Consider the following 19,482-nt stretch of genomic DNA (forward strand, 5'->3'; position numbering starts at 1 on the left):
TTTCATGTGGTCAGCTATCTGTCTTTTAGTAATTAAAAGCTATACATATTATTTTTATGGCAATGCCCATGTGCCATTTAAAATCAAAACTGTCTCAGATTTGTTTCTGTATGCAAAATAATGTATAGCCAAGATTGATGAAGAAAAATTTAAGTTTTGATGATACTAGTTTGCTCTCTTTTTCCTTAGATATATCATCCAGACTGAGCTTCTTTCATTAATGCAAGGAAAGAAAGTATTTGTTATTAAAGGTACAACATTTCTTACAATGTAAAGAAATACTTAGTGTGGAGGTCCTCCTCAAGGAGTTTATCTAAAGAACTTAAGTTAATTAAACAGTGGAAAATCCAGGATGGAATGTAACAATATTAGGAAAAGGGTAATAGCTACTCACCATATAGCAGAGATGCTGAATCGCAGATATGCACAACCAAAAGACTGTCAAAAAGTGAGCTTTCAGCCAATAAGGCCCTTGTTCAAAATGGACCCCCCCCCCCCCCCCCCCACACACACACACACACACACACACACACACACACACACACACACACACACACACACAGTCTCTCTCTCTCTCTCTCTCTCTCTCTCTCTCTCTCTCTGTGTGTGTGTGTGTGTGTGTGTGTGTGTGTGTGTGTGTGTGTGTGTGTGTGTGTGTGTGTGTGTGTGTGTTTATTTTTGACAAAGGTCTTGTTGGCCAAAAGCTCACTTTCTGACAGGCTTTTTGTTGTGCATATCTGGAACTCAGCATCCTTGCTATACGATGAGTAGCAACTATCCTTTTCTGCAGTTCACCTATTGCAAAAATGTAACAGCCGAGTCCAAATACTTACAGGGTTAATGCTTGCAGCTGTTTCTTATCAAAGCATTATTTGTTTGGTGGGTTGGTGAAGGATAAGTGGTCTGAAATCTCAGAAAAACTAACTACAGGATGTCCGCCAAAGGAGTCCCTGATTTCAAAATTAAATATCACAAAAACTAAGATCGTTAGATAAGTGCAACAAAAGATAAGTTTATTGTGAAAACTGTAAGTTTATTATACAGAAGCTTTGAAATAGTTCAAAAACTTGCTAACATGTTCTGCTGTATTCGGTGCAGCTCATACAGAATCAGCATGCATATTTGAACTTGTTCTCTGCAAGCAATCTTTGCCATCATGTCTCAATCTTTTCGAAATTTTCACCCCTCATGGAAAGGATATGACACAAACGAATAATGTCATTTGCCATCACAACCTGTAGAATTTTAATGGAAATGGATTCAGATGCCATACAGATCATTCATTAAAGCTCATCCAGCATGATGGGATGTCTTTCCATGTGCTCCACAAAAAGCTGTCACAAGGAGTCAGGTTGAGCAAGTACGGAGGCCAGTCCATCCCTACACCAGTAAATTTGCAAAAACCCAATCCAGTGACCTTATTCCTGAATTAATCATCAAACAAGCGAAACACCTGTTACACGTAATGTGGTCTGGCTATATCTTGCATGAATCCTTCAGTGCTAACTGTGTGGCAACAAATTGTTCCAAAATTGCAACATAACATTCACTAGTGATCATTTCTCACGTGAAAAAAGGGCAAGAATGCCTCTGCTGTATACTGTAATCGGGCAGGAACTTCGGGAGAATACAGTGGTTTTGCTTCACACAAATGGAGATTTTGAGAACCCTAAAATCGCCAGTTTTGTTTGTTCACTACTCCATAGAGGTGAAAGCATGCTTTATCTGTGAAAAAGATGCAGACAACATGAAACCCTTAATTATCAATCATTGTGAGAATCTGGTTCGCAGAGTCAGCCCTTTGTCTGACAGCCCATGCAGGTATGGTGTGGTGGTTTTGGAATTTGAATGGAAACATATAGGCGCTGTCTCAGTATTTTCTGCTGCAATTCATTGGGTAGATTTCCTTGGATTTTCCTGAATAATTCCAGTGCCAGAAAAACAAACATGTTCAATGGAATACATCAAGCTCTTCTTTTGGTACGCTAATGTCCTTTCATGTTCCAAAGGTGGGACAGAGCACTCTGAGTTGTGATGCTCTATTTATAGGCATACACGTTGTAATGACAGTGCCATCTGTTTGTAGCTTTTCAAAATATTTCGAAACTTCTGTATAAAATTTTCACAGCTTTCACAGTAAACATAACATTTGCTGCACTTGTCTTTCAATCTTAAGTTTTGAGACATTCAAGTTTGAAATATGGCTACTCCTTCACTGAACATCATGTACAAATGACCCAACACACTACTATTTAAGGGGAAGCAGTAACGTCTACCTTCAGTTTACACCTGATATACCATTAAGCTGTAAGAAGACTGACTGATGAGTAAAAAGTTAAGATAAAATTCCAAACTAGGGAACAAACTCTTAAAGCGATGTGCCGTTCACATACATTTTGTATGTTGGTGTAGCCAAAGATGACTGCAGTTTTCTATCTGAAGGGGGAAGGTCTTGGACGCAGTTAATTGATTTGGTTCATATTTGGCTGGTCACTTGTGCAAAACTTAAAATGAAAGACTCTACATTATTTTGACTTAGATCCCTCCCACCTCGCGTCTTTGGGAAAATCACCCCTAAAGTTCGTGACGCATATTTGACTAAAAAAATGACAGGGTCAATAGACAGTTGAAAATTGAGCATTATTTACCACCTTATGTGGCTCCACAAATGCGAACAATGACGACAAGGTAGGCAATTAAATTTCTCAAACAACTTGGATTGGTAAATAGTTAAACTTTTGAACCTGGTTCCTTTACAATGGCTCTTTCCCTCGCTCTGTCATGTGTCCTCACTTCCCTTCAAACAGTTTCAGTTATGGTACTTGTCATACAAATATTCGAAGCAAATATGCCTGCAGTGGCAAGGACATCTAATGAATGCAATCTTCGCACAACTACATCACTCCTGAAAATTCGGTGAAAAACAGACATTTTTTATTGGGAATTAATTTTAATACGTACCACACATACACTGTGTGATCAAAAGTATCTGGACATCCCCAAAACATACGTTTTTCATATTAGGTGCATTGTGCTGCCACCTACCGTCAGGTACTCCATATCAGCGACCTCAGTAGTCATTAGACATCGTGAGATAGCAGAATGGGGCACCCCACGGAACTCACGGGCTTCGAACATGGTCAAATGATTGGGCGTCACTTGAGCCATACACCTGTGTGCCAGATTTACATGCCCCTAAAGATCCCTAGGTCCACTGTTTCTGATGTGATAGTGAAGTGGTAACATGAAGGGATATGTACAGTACAAAAGCGTACAGGCCAACCTCATCTGTTGACTGACGGAGACTGTAGACAGTTGAAGAGGGTTGTAATGTGTAATAGGCAGACATCTATCCTGACCATCACACAGGAATTCCAGACTGCATCAGGATCCACTGCAAGTACTATGAAGTTAGGCTGGAGGTGTGAAAACTTGGATTTCACCGTCAAGTGGCTGCTCACAAGCCACACATCACTCCGGTAAATGCCAAACGATGCCTCACTTGGTGTAAGGAGCGTAAACATTAGACGATTGAACAGTGGAAAAACATTGTGTGGAGTGGCGAATCAAGGTACACAACGTGGTGATCCGATGGCAGGGTGTGGGTATGGCCAATGCCCGATGAGCATCATCTGCCAGTGTCTGTAGTGCCAACAGTAAAATTCAGAAGTGATGGTGTTATGGTGTGGTTGTGTTTTTCATGAAGGGGGCTTGGAGCCCTTGTTGTTTTGCATGGCACTATCACAGCACAGGCTTACATTGATGTTTTAAGCACCTTCTTGCTTCCCACTGTTGAAGAGCAATTCGGAGATGGCGTTTACATCTTTCAACACAATTGAGCACCTGTTCATAATGCATGGCCTGTGGCAGAGTGGTTACACGACAATAACATCCCTGTAATGCACTGGCCTGCACAGAGTTCTGAACTGAATCGTGTAGAACACCTTTGGGATGTTCTGGAATGCCGACTTCGTGCCAGGCCTCACTGACTGACATCGATACCTCTCCTCAGTGCAGCACTCCGTGAAGATTGGGTTGCCATTCCCTAAAAACCTTCCAGCACCTGATTGAACGCATGCCTGCGAGAGTGGAAACTGTCATCAAGGCTAAGGGTGTGCCAAAACCATATTGAATTCCAGCATTACTGATGGAGGGTGCCATGAACTTGTAAGTCATTTTCGGCCAGGTTTTCTGTATACTTTTGATCACATAGTGTATGATAAATTTGCCTGAGAAATCAGTGCTGAAAGTTGATTGTGAAATAGGCTGTGAATCAGTATTGTGTCCACAAGGTTCTGCAATTCCCACTGGGTTTTTAGAAACACATTGCAGTTTTAAAACCTCCAAATAAAGTTGTGCACCGTGTCTTTCTGTAAACTAGCATTGCATGGTCGGCTCTCTGTGGCTTCTAATGGTGAATTCGTAGCAGTATTGTTTTCATGCAATGAGGCTTAAAATTTTAAATACTTTGATTTGTAAAGTTGTCTGAGAAATGTATTTGCCTGCTTTGTTATTGATTAACTTATTATTAACCCTTCTATTCTTACAAATTTCGACATGGAAAAAAATCAGATTAAAAAAGAAAAAAAAAAACAAAGAAAAAAGAAAACTGCAGCATGCATTTGAAAATCTTGGTCACTATACCAGCATCCTTTCATTGGACAGTGCTTATGTTATGGGTATGTGAGCAACAGTTTGTAATTGTTTTTTCTTCAATTTCTGGAAAAATATGCTTTTGCAGACCCCAAGTATGATGTTGGAAAATGCTCAGTTTTCAGTTGTATGTTGATGTAGTCAGAGTCCATCACGCGTCATAAACTTCAGGCATGCTTTTCTCTAAACTACATGGATATTGAGCCAAAATATCTTGTGTTCTTTTATTTTAGGGTGTACAAAGGCAAACTTGCAAATTTGAGCTGAATTGGTGGGCTGTGTCTGAGATCTTCCTCTTGTGTGAGAGGGATCTAATATACAGTTTCAGTACACACTTCTAAAACCACCTTCAATGTCTGAGAGGACACCAAGAAAGGCAATGGAAAAAAAATACCATTATGAAATTAGAAAATAGTTTACTGTTGTAGTGTTTTCCCCCCCACATGAAATAACTTGGATGTACGTAGTGTACAAACTGCAGTTACACAACATGCATAGGTTATTATGTGTGTATTAGACACACATTAATTATCACTTTTTATTAGGTGTTTGAGTATTTGCCTCACACTATTGCCACACACTATTGGTTTTTGTGTACATCAGTCCAGTGAGGGTTACTCAAGTGTTACAAAATAGTTGCAAGTGAAATAATGTCTGACATTTGTGACATATTGTTTGCTGTGGGATAAATAGAGGGTTAAAGGCAGCAAAGGCAACTGGAAACTTTTATCATGTGTGGGATGAATACTATGTGACAAATTATGTTTGAAAAGGATTTCATTGTTTCAAGAAAGAGAATGATTTCCCACATTCAGAAAGTTTTGATAATTGACATATGTGGTGAATTGCAATCATTTAACCTTTGTGCGACATTTGCATTCAGTAAGCAAGATTCGGAAGTGGTGCTTAAGAATACTTGCATACTGTCATTGCAAGCAATGAAAATCAAAGTGGTGACTAGTATTGTATTTTTGCGAATGTCACATGCTGAGCATTCCTACACAACATTGTTACTGATGACAATTGTGATGTCTTTATGTAAACTTTTTGAGAAGAAATTGGAGGTTGAGCTGTGACTAAAGACATCTCCTTGAGTAAATGGCGTTGCGTTCAGATAATATTGTGCATCTGGTGGTAAAAACAGGGTGTCGTGCACTATGAACTGCTCCCAAGGGTTGTGCCATTACAGCTGGCATTCGCTGCCAACAATTGAGGTGCTCTTCAGTTGTAATGTAAGAAAAAGATAAACAAAACTGTCTCAAGTGTTAACCACTGCTCACACAGTATCACCTGCTTGCACTCTGCTGATTTTATACTAAAAGCTGTCTAGGAGTTTGTTTGGGAAGTCATCCATCATGCATGCTTCTGATATTGCACCCTCAGATTTTGACCTTTCCGATTCATTATTGAACAATGATCAGAAATTTTTTTCCAATGAAAGTGCAGTTCATACCTAGCTTAACATCTTTAACTCCAAACCAGTAGATTTCTACAGATGTGGAATCTGTAAACTACCAGAACATTCAGAACATTGTCAGACTGTCTTAGATAATGTGAGAGAATATATTGTTTATGATTAATTTCTGTGTTATGTTTACTATTACATTTAATAAACTAATGCATAAAAACTATTAAAATATACACTTCACTAATACAAATGCATTACAACTTACCACAATATCCTCTGACAGAGGTCTCTTTTAATAAAATGTGAAGTATTCTCAAATTAGTTACATATTGCTCTGTTTCGATTACGGAATAGTCTTTTCGTATGTACTGCCCTGTGTCGTACTCATCTAGTATGCAAATAAGGTATTTAGAACAGATGCATAAGGCCAGTTAATAAATTATTCAGTGTGACAATTTCATAAATAATATTGATTTGTTTACAAAAATCAACAATTATGTTGGTGGAAGAAGAAAAGGCCATTGCCAAGTAAGCGGTGTTATAAGCTTGTGCCCTTATACTGTGTGGCTGCTGAAAGTGGAAATAAAAATTATGATGGAGAGATTTTCTTAAACCTTCCTTATTGATTTTCAGTTTGGTTGTTTGTAGCACTGTCACAGAGAAGATGAAATATTTGCTTCCATCAAGATTGAAGTGAAGAGACTGGGTGACATAGATACATTATGGCTAGTGCACAACTGATTCATTCATCTATCCCTTATTGGCCTAGTGGTGCCTACAATGAGATTAGTTACATTGTTTGCACATTGAATGACATTCTCAGTTCTTGAACTCAAAACCATAGTTTGCTAACCTGACCTCACACCTTAAGGGGGGGGGGGGGAGAGGACATCAAAACTTTAAAAAATTCAGTTTTTCAAAAATATAGCGCACGTTTTCCTGAATAGTTTGACGCATAAAACATATATTTGAGACATTATATGGCATGTTATTTGATCTTAAGTGTACCAAGATGCAGCACCACACCCCTTTACGCAGCATTCTTATGTCATACGTAATTGTATTTCACTCTGAATAATTCAAATGTTTATATTTATGCCAGAGATTGTCATACATGAAACAAAGGACTCTTGATATCAATACTTTCTCTGCTGCTATCTTGCTTTGATCGCTGGTTTTGTTTGTTGTCTGTTTTGAAAGGCTTTCAGTGTGGTGTTGCGAATTTTGAAACGATTTTAATTTGGCTGTGTTGTTTGGTGTTCGAGTGTGGCATATTATCATACAAGATGCCTAGAATTTGTTGCTTCAACCGTAAACATCACCACCAGGGTAACAGATACACAGTAAAGGGTGTTACAACAAATGTTACACCAGTGGCTCAAGACTGCAACTTCTCTGAGTCGGTAAACAAATTGCCGCCGAGTGCTTCAAGAAGGAAACTTGTTTTTGTTGCTAATGAAAATGGAGGCTGTGAATCTGAAGGTTCGTGTAATGTTATTGTTGATGTTAATGTACTGTCACAGTTGGGTACTGAACAGTGTTATGTGCAAGCATTGCTTTGGTGTACGGTGTGTTTCTGTGGTTGAAAATGAGCTTGCCAGGATAGACCTTGCTATGAACTTATCTGTGATAAGCAGCAAATGCAATGTTTGTGCATCTTGCTTGACATGTAAAATCGTAAGCAAAGATTATGATGTGAATTTGAGGGTAGTGTATGGCACGCGCTCTATTGGTGCAGTGATGAATATTCCACCTCCTCCATCAGAATTTGAGAGATATTATGGCTTATTGCGATGTTATGGGTTATTGCTTGGGTCTGTAAAATAAGTTGCTGAATCGTCAATGAAAAATGCTGCAGAAGACTATTATCAAAAATGATGGTGACAGGGACAGTGGCCGCTTTTGATGGTACCTGGCAAAAAAGAGGACACACTTCTTTGAATTGTATTGTTACAACAACATCTGTTGACACTGGCAAAGTACTAGATGTTGAAGTGTTGAGCAAATTTTGTCTAAGTTGTTTGAAAGGGATTCAAATCATGAATATAATATGAACTATAAAAGCTGAAGTGGAGGTATGGAAGTGCAGGGAGTTGTCAGCTTGTTTACCAGATCTGTTGCCTCTTATGGCCTGCGATATGTGAAGTACCTTGATGGTGATAGTAAAGCTTTCCTTGAGGTTCAAAAATGTGCTCCATATGGAGCTGAGACTACTGTGCAGAAGTTAGAATGTGTGATATATGTACAGAAAAGACTGGGCACTAGACCTAGAAGACTGAGACACAATTTGTCAGGAAAAAAATTATCTGATGGGAAGGGAATAAAAGTGAGAGGGCAAGTGACAGATGCAGAATTTGACAAGCTGCCGTTATATTATGGCTTGGCAGAAAGAAGGAGCACGGGGGCCTTGAAACATATGAAGCAAGCAGATTGGGCCGTATATTTCCACAAAATATCCATAGACAATAACCCTATCCACAACTTGCACCCAAAAGGAAGTGAATCATGGTGTGACTACCAAAGATCTATTACTGGTGGTCAAGAATATCATCACAGGAATTCTCTACCGACTGCTGTAATGGAAACCATCAAACCTATATTCAGGGCCCTTGCAAATGAAAACTGATTCAGAAAATGTTTTCATGGCGGTACCCAAAACCCAAATGAAAGTTTTAACCAATGTGTATGGGAAAGATTGCCAAAAACCATTTTTGTGGGAAGTAATGCACTTGTTATTGGTGTTTATGATGCAGATTAATGTTTTAATGATGGCGTACAAAGCAGGAAATATGTTTTAGAGAAAATGATAATTAAGCCTGGAGCGAACTGCATCAAAGCTTTGTCTGCAATAGACAGAGAGCATGTAGTGAAAGCAGATAAATCATTTTTGGATGTGATAAAATAAAGAAGAGTGCATCATAGGAATGTGAAAAGGAAGAAAAGTGATTTAGAAAATGAAAAAGAACCTGTTTATGGTGCAGGACAGTTCTAAAAGAATGCCACATACAAGCAGAAAATTTAGCGGCCATTTTCCGCGAAACACAAACCTCTGTACTTAGGTACATGTTACATCCAAAATAAATAACCTATTACTTTCAGACTTGGTATGCTTATTAAACACAAACTTCCTAATGAAAAACTCTAGACTTTTCCAAATCTTTTAAAGACTGTGGCAAAACTGAGATAATTAACAATAAAATTTGAGTTGTTCTACACATAAAGTTTAAAATGTAACAGCTCATTCATATTTTCCTAAATTAAATAAATTCTAGAGTTTCATTCACCTGTAAGTATGGTTTGTATGCTGTGCAAAATTCATTGAAGAATCTCTCTTACTTACGAAGAAAAATGTTCCTATAGAAACAAATGCAGCCAACAGTAAGTGTGAAAATGATGAAATTTCACATGAAAAAAAAAAAAGTATTTAAACTTCCACTGCTATGCATGTGAATCCTGAATCCTTCCTGGTCATGCTGAGAAAGTTTTATAAATTTATTTGCAAAAGTATAGACAGTGGAAATTAAAATTTCATGTGGTGCCCCTCCTGCTCCAAGTCAGCCTGTTTGGCATGCTACCCCCCCCCCCCCCCCCCCTTAAGTGAAGGTGACTCAGACTATTCAGCAGAAATAACAATTAAACACCAAGTAAATTTAGCAGGATAATTCTATACCATCTCTGAAGTAACTCAATGAACATAGAGTTGCAAAACACATTCTGCACTGTAGCCAAGTTTCAGGTATACTACCAGCAGGAAGACTACGTTTCCACAGCTGATGTGTTTCTTGAATGTGCTCAAAAGTGAGGAACACAAGTTGCATCTCAGGCATGAGCATTGAGAAGTAAAAGTCAATGAGTTTTATTCCAGTGAGTTTTATTCTCATTTCTCTAACTTGAGGGACTAAAGCATAGTTAGTAATAATACTCAAAATCACACATTGAAAATTAAATGTGATAAATCACTAACTGTTAAAATTATTTTTATGTCTAAGCATATTGAAAACTGCAAAGCTTATTCACCTGATGAAATTCACCATTTTAGAGCATGATTATATTGTAAACATTACGGCTAGGCAGCATGTCTTTTGATTATTATAGATTTAAAAAAGATTTTGCTTAGAAACATTGTCATTAATATTCTGTCCTCAAAACAGAGGAACACAAATGAAAAGTCAACACTACACCATTGATTGCAAAACATCAACCACCTCAGAGAAATTTCATAAGCTATGAATAACATAAATTTCCTAATCAAGAAAGCCTACTGTGCGAGGAAACCATAATTTATTTCGTGATGATGGTTACATACGAACGCTGCCTCTGGGCTACAATAAAATTCACATGAGAGTTGTCTAGATGTAATGTGATGGCACAGGAGGACTGATGGTTCTGAAATTTGCAGACACTATCCGGACACTATTGATTTATGACACCAGACTACCACTAATGGATTATACTTGTGGCATTCTAGTCCTTAGCAGGGATTGTGCTTTTGGGATTCTAGTCCTTGACAGTTGCATCTTAGAGATCCACCTTTCTGAGCCCAGAAATGCAGTAGCTGTAGAAACACATTCTTTCTGCCAGTAGTATAACTGAAACTTGGAAACAACGCAGAATAAGGTTTGGCAACTCTGTGATCATCATGTTGCATTGCTGGATGGCACAGATTTTTCTTGCTAAATTAATTTCTGTTGAGTGATCTGAGTGATTTTCATTTAAAGTTTGATGTCAGGTTATCAAATTATGATTTTGAGATCAGGAAGGCCATTCCATGTAGAAACTGCAACTAAGCTTCTCTTTCACATTGTGATTTTTCTGTCATAGCCACAACTGGTGCGATAAGGAAAAGATGATTGCTGCAGTTGTTCTTTAGCTTTGAGGTAAAGGTGTTGCACTGCAAAGTGAAGCCACATTGACTATCTGTTCCAGTTTCAATTGACGTCAGCATCTTACCTACAAAGCTACAAGTAAGCACATCAAAAATCAGTAAAGAAATCATAGAAAACCTTCTCCATCACAAGCCTTCTTGCTACTTTCAGTACCTCAACATCTAAGTGTGAAAAACATATGAATACTAGGTAATGCTTTTTTGTGCTTCGATCAGTATAATTGTTGGTTTTTGTGAATAGACAATTTTATTTATGAACTTTTCACTGAATAATTTATTAACTGGTTTTTTTGTGTGTCTGCTCGTGCTATCACATTTCCATACTACTTCAGTATGACACAAGACACTACATAAACAAAGACCATTTCATAGTGCAAAATGTGCAATATCCAATTACTTCATGTCAGTCAGTCACACTTGTGTAGCAGGTAATTCACATTTTACTGAAACAAACTTGTCTTAAAATTGTTGTGGTAAGTTGTAATTCATTTGTATTACTACAGTGCATATTTTAATAACGTTTTGCCATTAGTTTACTGAACGCAACAATAAACATAAGTGATATATTAATCATCAACAATATATTCTGTCATATTATCTAAAACAATCTAACTATGCTCAGGTAGTTTACCAATCCCACACCTGTAGAAACTACTGTTTTGTAGTTAAATATGTCATCAAGCCAAGTATGGAGTGTATTTTATACACTGCAATTGAAAGGCATCTCCGTTGTTGACAACAAATGTCAGCTGCAATGGACGCATTCCTGGGGAGCAATATAAATATGTAACACGCGCAAAATATTGTTTGTTCACATTGCCCTTTGCTCAAGGTGATGTCTTTAGTTAGGGCTCAGTTATTAATTACCTCTTAAGAAGTTAACATAAAGGAATCGTAACTCGTCACCATTAACAGTATTGTATGGGATTGCTCAATGAGCGAACTGATGACGTTCAAGCAAAAATGCAGTAATAGTTACTGCATTTGTTGTTCTTGCTTTGAATTGGAGAATGAAATAATCCCACTCCCAAACTTCACTTATTGAAAACAAATGTCTTACAAGGGTAAAATGGTCCCACTTCATCATCTGTGTCAGTTATCGAACAAATCTCAAAACAAGAAAAATCCTTTTTTGATGTGATTTGTCTGATAGCACTTATCCCACACACAGTAACAATGTTTTTAGCTGCCTCTGCTGCCTTCACCTCTCTCTGTAACCCAAAGAGAATACTGTCGCAAATACTAGCCCTTACTCCACTTTCAGTTCTATTTTATAACACTTGAACAACAATCTTAAGATTGAAATGTGCAAAAACCAATAAGTAATCACAGGACAAATACTAGAACCCCAAATATAAAATATTTAATAAATACACTCATGGTAACCCATGCATGTTGTGTAAATGTTCTTTACTCACTAGATGTATCAAAATCATTTTGCACAGAAAATCAAACTACAATAATAAAAAAATTTATGCTCACCAATGTAATAGCAGAAACATGTTATGATCAGTGGTTGGACACCGACTGCCAGGTGGCTCGTGGTTGGTATTAGTTTGTCACTGCATGGCAAGGAAATTCTCCAGTGTAAACCGTCCTGATCTTTTGCAGAAATGTTTATGGAAGGTTTTAGAAAGTGAAGCTCATTATATTTGGGTTTTCACCAGACATACTTTTCACAATCACCCTAAATGAATTTTAAAAAAATAAAGGAAGGATGCACTTGAATTTGCGACTATACTTCTACATTATGCAATGTTATCACTAGACCACAAGCATATACAGCACAACAACACCTTAAACTGAAGACAGCACTTCCTCCCGAGATTTTCACGTGCTATGGTGTTTACAGATTGTGCAGGTGGCCAGACTTAAAATTCTGAGGGTCGGTCAGTTTTATTGGCTTGTTACGTGAATGACTTAAACTAGGGTGTGTTTATGCTACCACCTTGCTGCTCACATCCCATCAGCATGGTGCGGCAATGATAAAACAACAAACCTGCACCATCATTGTTCACAGTGCTGCTAGTTATGATCCTCACCAAGCTAGTATATCAACCTGGATTAGGTTTGGAGCAGTGACCATCACCATCTGTCTTGAAACTTGAGCTGTGATTGGCTGCTTTGAGGTCACTCTGGCAGTGCCACATTTGACTGTTCCTCATTTCACAGTTTTTCGTACAACATGTATCTATTTCTGCTTCTACATCTCCATCTACATTCATTACAAATTACCATGAAATGAATGGCTTAGGATGTTTCTCATTGTACCAGTTGTTAAGGTTTCCTCCTGCTTAGTTTGTGTGTTCAGTGCTAAAAAAATGATTTCTTAAATGTGTCTGTGCAAGCTGAAGTATAATCCCAGATTCATCACTTTTATTTCAGCCATTTTTATGTTCCACCTAATTTATCATTTTCTATCCTTCCTTCTTTTTTTCTTTCTTCACCCCCTCCCCCAATTAGAATATCAGCACAAAAACCTGCAATTTACAGATGTAGTATATGGAGTAGATGCAAATAAAAACTGGCAAAATATTGCCTCAGCATGAGTAGGTCTATGGATCGCTCTTCAACAGGAATTACGTTAATAATTTTGGGTCAAGCCATCAGTTCTTAAGCTGTCCTGGTACTTAGTGTAAAGAAGACATGTTAAGTTACAGACAGGCATAATTAAGACATTTACACAAAGCTTTCGGCCACAGCCTTCATCAGCAAATACCTCTCTCTTGTGTGTCTTTTAATTGTGCCTCTCTGCAACTTATGTCTCTTCTTTATGGTAAGTAGCAATCTGTCTTTTTCTACATTTTTTATATTCCTACCCAGAGTTACCATTGTTTGATTATCCTGATTCTGTAATATTGAAAATGAACTAAAAAAAACTTATGTGATATTCGTAACTGTCCCAAAACTGTTCTGAATAAATTTTAAGCTGTTGTTAGAGCTGGTGATAGTATTTACAGTGTGAACAGTCTACTACTTCTTCTTTCTCATTGTCAGTAACCACATTTTTGGTGTTAACAAACCTGTATTAGTGTCATCAGATGATGCATAGAATGCAAGTTTTTGCTTCATACCTGCAAATAATCCACTCAACTAGTGATGCAAACAGCTACAGGGTAAAAAGTATCCAGCGAGTTGTGTGGTGGTGTGCTAGCAGTGAGGCAGCAACATAAATGAAACAGGACTCCCAGAGAGATGTGATGTGCGAGCAGCGAGGTGCAGCATAAACACACCTGTAGTCTTTCAGGCAACCAGCTGGCAGCCATATTTTATGTCATAGACAGTACATTTGGCTTACTTCAGGATGATTGATTGATATTTTGTATCTGGTCCCCTTGATCAAACTGCTTAGTCAGCTTTTGTTCCAATATTGTATCATTTCTTGTTATGACTTTGAGTTGTCTTTGTTATAGGCAGTTTTCACAGTAGTTGCACATGTAACTTAATGGTAAATAGGGAAGCCTACATTTTTTAATATTTGCTTAATCTTCATGCCAAATACTGCTTCTGTTGAAAGCAATTAATGTAGCCCAGTGGATGAAGCACTAGTCCCACATGTAGGGCAAATGATATTCAGTCCCCATTCAGCTATCAAGATTTGTTTTTTCTGTTGTTTCCTTGAATTATATGTGGCAAATGACAGGGTGTTTCCTTTGAACTGGCCGCATGGCCACGTGGCCGATCTTCCAATCTCCACTTGCATATAATTTGTCTTCTGCTACATATCTAACAGCCTAATTGATGGCATTTTAAACCAAAACTTCCTTCCTTCCTTCCACTTCTGTACCTTAGATTACCTGCAATTAATAGCTGTTTTGAGGCTAAATCTCATCTGGAACATACAACATCGTACATGCAGTGTACCATCAGTTGAGGTTCCACAGAGTTAAACACTTAAACTTACCAATGTGAACTACCCTGATCACACACACTAATAAACCTTCAAACATGATCTACAAAATAATATTTTGATGCTTGTTAGACCATTTGAGTCTTGATGTAATACCCCCTAGTAAATAATTTTCAGGCTCTTATAGGATAAATAACTATCATAAATTTTCTGGTTCATGTAGTTCATTTGAATCTGTTGTAGAGCAGCTCTTCTTCAGTTTCCTTTCTTCTCTTCCTCCATGTTGTGATATGTTCCAGCTGTTGCCTTTCCAGTGATTCATCAGCCGTACCATGTAGCATTATAGCAATTGCATCTTTCCGCTCCCTTTGCACTCTTATTTGACATTCTGGAGGATTGTCCCACAGCTTATAAAATTTCATACCTTGCTACACCTTTTTCCTCATTCTGTAAAGTTAATGCCATGCCCACATCGTAATATATGGTTTGAGTGATATTATGTTTTTTCACTTTCTGAACTCTCTTTTTTTTATTTGATATTTTGTGCTTTGCTTTTGTGTTATCTTTAAAGAATTATTTCACCATCTCCTTTACATCAAATGTATGTTGTGACTTGGATGTCTTACTAAGACAATTGCTATTTCATCTTTACTCCTGTATAAATAACTCTTTGTCACTTTACTGTGAAATTTTAACTGACAGAGAAAAATCATCCACATGACATAACAATAATTCTTCACAGGATACGTTATTAAGAACTTACGTTCAAATTTGTTACATGCTGGTTTATTCTCAAAGTGTTCTTACCTGTTGGCACTGCAAAGTTCAGAAGAGACTGAAACACCTGTCTTCTCTCCTGCTGAATTAGCCGATTTGATTCTGGATATCTAGGCTATATGGAGAACAGTTTTATCATGTTTTTGATACTCTTGTGACTTGATTAAGATTTTTTTGTATGGAATGCCAGGCCACATGCAGTAAGAATCTCCATATTTTCTCCTTAAAAATGTAACTCATTTTTTGAGAAATGTCTGTAGTATTCTTACTGATTCAGATAGTTTCCCCTATGATTGCTGTTTGCATTTGGAGAGGCATGGTATGAATACTGGCATATTTCTTACTTATGTTAGCTGTTTATATAAGAAATGTAGATAAGTTTCACTTAAGACAATGATTGTTTTAGTAAATATTTTTAATTTACAATGTGATGAAGTGTTAAGATTAACTACTAGTTTTGAAATGATTTCTTGCATTCATAGACTTTTACCATATTTAATTTCCTCCATGGTACATCTTGATATGTTGGGTGGTTGTCTATTTAGTATGCAGTTAGCTGCTCGAGTTAGAAAGTAAAATGTGTGTTGGTTTTACTACTATAAATGGTTGCTGCAGTGTTGCACCCACATATCACTCACAACAAATTGCCAAGAAAAACTTGCAACTCAAAGTTTTGAATTTTGTTGTGTATCTCGGGGAAAAGGTGTACAGAACCTGTAGGTTGAACATAAACTCTTATATACAGCACTAAATTTGAACACAAGTACTGTGATTCGCTTAGACAAAATATTTAAAATACTGAAGTTGCCAATTCATCCTTAAACATCACAGAGTGTCTGTGTGATACCATTACTACTGTAAAATGTAATAGCCTGAAGAGGGGAACAGCAAAAAGCTTACAGCTTTGTATATTTTAGGGTAAGATAACTTTCATTCATATTAGTTTTTGATTTTGGTAACTTAGTCTCACTATAGCTGATCTCAGTCATTGTACATATACCCCTTCTTACATGAACTGTCTTTATAACATATTTATAGTACTTATTGGAAGTTTTTTCATTTGGATCTAAAATATAGTTATTTGATTGGTTGCTTTGCCACATACCATATTGGTTTTTTTGCTTTACCAGGAGAATGTCATTTTTGGTTCCCCAATTTACAATTTTCTGATAAAATCTTCTGTACAACAGTAGGTGCCATACCACAACTTTCAAGAATGATTCTAGTGACATAAAGGTTGCACTGCAGGAGCTAATACAATTGAAAATGCCTGGAGATACCTTTCTTCCATGTAATTTGCTGGTGTTTCATCCAGCACTGTGTAAGCAACAAATGATTTAATCGTGTGAATATTAAAGAATCATTTACCTAATTGATGTGAACATTACATTTAATGGGATATGAACATTACATTTAATGGGTTATAATTAGTAAATTGTGGGGTGGGATGGGGTAATGTACATAGGTAAAAGATGATATCATAGAGGTTTTTAATCTTTTTGTATAATCAATTCAGTGAATATTCTTGAGTAAATCTTTGCAAAAATATACAATGTGCAGGCAACAAATGATTTAATCATGTGAATAGTAAAGAATCATTTACCTGATTGATATGATGCTTGGTAGCATTTGCTCAAAGATTCACAGTGCCACAGTATTTCATCACATAGTATTAATGTAACTACTCTTTCTTTTAGTTATCAGTTTGCATGTTTGCTCATATATAACCATCCAATATTGACATGAAAAATTACTTTGTAGGCTGAAGAAAGAAGGAAGCGTGAGGAGTTAGAACAGATTATGGCAGAAAATAATCGTAAAATTGAGGAAGCCCAGAAGAAACTGGTAAGATGTAACACTTATTGTCTATTTAAATGTTAGCAATTATTCTGGCAAAGTTCTGTGCTAATAATGTTTTGAGTCCATCAGTAGCACAAATACATTTATTTGTAATTGTGGTACTGGTTATCACTAACTAATGCCAAATTTAGTGATTTCAACAATGTTATAGTTGTTCCCCACACTGGGTTATATTTTATTAAAATATGTGTACTTTATTCCCAGTGATATAACAAAAAATATTGGTGCGTAGGTAACACAGTTTACTCTAATTATAACTGTTACAAGGGGATGCACTGTAAATCATACTGACTGGGGTTTGCTGTACACTTAGATTTTCATAAGTGGCTATTTTCTGAATTTATGCCACTCTTCAGCTCCATGAGAAGAGTCAAGTTATTTAACAAAGCAGCTGTATTAGCTATAATGAACTACTATTCGTGAAGTATGTTCCTCAGAACTGATTTCACAAAACGTGTGAAATATGTGTATATAGTGAACTGGTGCAGATGAAGGAAACTGAATCAGGAAAGATGGTAGTGATAAAATTTGGGTTAGGTACCCAAGCAAACATATTCTATTGGAACAATTTTTAATGTTGTTATTGGTAACTATGGGCATACTTTCTTTGACAAACGAGACTGTAGTACTCGAATTGGTTGGTTTTGTAATAATACTGACACACATTTATGTGGTGCGCCTGCTCTTGCGTTCCAGAATGTGCCAGATGCTCTGGGTTGACCTACCATTTTGATTATCAGACAAACCTTCGGTTCTCTCATTTGCCAACTGTATATTCCCACAATGTCCTGTCAATTCTCTGGGCAAAATGATGTGGCCTGTGTAAAATGTGCATGCTTCCTGTTGAATGCATTACACAGTGAATGAGATTCTATGTAGATAATGTGATCTGTTGGAATCCAGACTGTGTTAAAAACAATTCAGGAAATGGTTATATTTTATATCCAGTTCATTTTTCTTATATATATTTTGGATATTGTAGATGAAAATTAAGATTTTCACTAAGCTAAAAACAACGTGTGGACCGAGCCATCAGTATCACATGGCATACTAGATGACGTTACCAGCAAACCTTGCATGCTGTAAGTACACCATAAATGATATTGCATTTAACTCAAATCTGCCATTGGCAGTGCTATCAGTAATCAAATGGAAAAATAACAGAATGGTGGCCAACAGAGTGATGTGAGTAAATTTCCTTTTCAACAATAATTTTAATAAAAATGTCCATTTTGTCTGTAAATTGCACTTCATTGACTGCAAAAAAAGAGAAAATATGCCTTGGTGACAGCAGTAGATTCTACTTTATTTGCTACAAGGCAAATTCTTCAATGTCTTCTGCCTCTAGGATGGTGTCCTAGACTACCATCTTTGAAGTGCCCACTCAGTTTTCACGTGGTAACATTAAATCACACCTGCAATGCAGGATTTTAAAGCACCAACTAATTAAAATTATACCAGACTGCTTTGTGATATCATCTTGTTACTTTAAACAAGGATGGAGACCGTTATGGTACCACTTTCCTAGAGAGGCTTGCAAACCAGAATGTACAACTGTCAGTAATAATTAACACCTCACCAGGATCAGCAGTGTTTGTGTCTGAGAAGCAGGTATTGTGGAAGGACTGGCCAAGATGGTTTAATTGAACATCATTTACTATGACATTTTATTATTACAATTATATTAAATTAATATAACTACACCGAACATTCAAGTGTAGTACAATTCTTGTGTTAACAGTGGCAAGTATGGAAGAGTTAAAAAAATCAGGCAATAGTTTAAATTAAAACAGTAAAACAAATTCATACAAGGACCAGGAATTAGATAACTGTTTCCTGTTGATCAAAACTACCTTTACCTTCAGGACAAGGCCGTAGATCAAAGTGAAAATTTAAAATCGGGCACCTGCCGAGCATCGAAACAAAATTACAGTAGTTACAGCAGTCGATACTCAAGCAAAACCTTAAGACTACAATAAGAAAGCAATAAAAGTAACATAACTTAATATGGCCGCACTTAACAGTGCATCAACCTATGCAACGGACCTG

The 19,482-nt window shown here is 37.0% G+C and overlaps 1 protein-coding gene across 1 annotated transcript in view; it reads left to right on the forward strand.

The window, feature by feature from the left end:
* LOC124777669 (UPF0430 protein CG31712) overlaps window positions 1–19,482 on the forward strand; it is an 84,684-nt gene that overhangs the window by 57,253 nt on the left and 7,949 nt on the right. Inside the window, exon 4 of the mRNA XM_047253150.1 lies at window positions 17,335–17,418. Within this exon, the coding sequence (XP_047109106.1) occupies window positions 17,335–17,418 (84 nt within the window). The remainder of the gene's footprint in view (window positions 1–17,334; window positions 17,419–19,482) is intronic.

Source organism: Schistocerca piceifrons, chromosome 2 (genome assembly GCF_021461385.2).
Source record: "Schistocerca piceifrons isolate TAMUIC-IGC-003096 chromosome 2, iqSchPice1.1, whole genome shotgun sequence".
NCBI lineage: Eukaryota > Metazoa > Arthropoda > Insecta > Orthoptera > Acrididae > Schistocerca > Schistocerca piceifrons.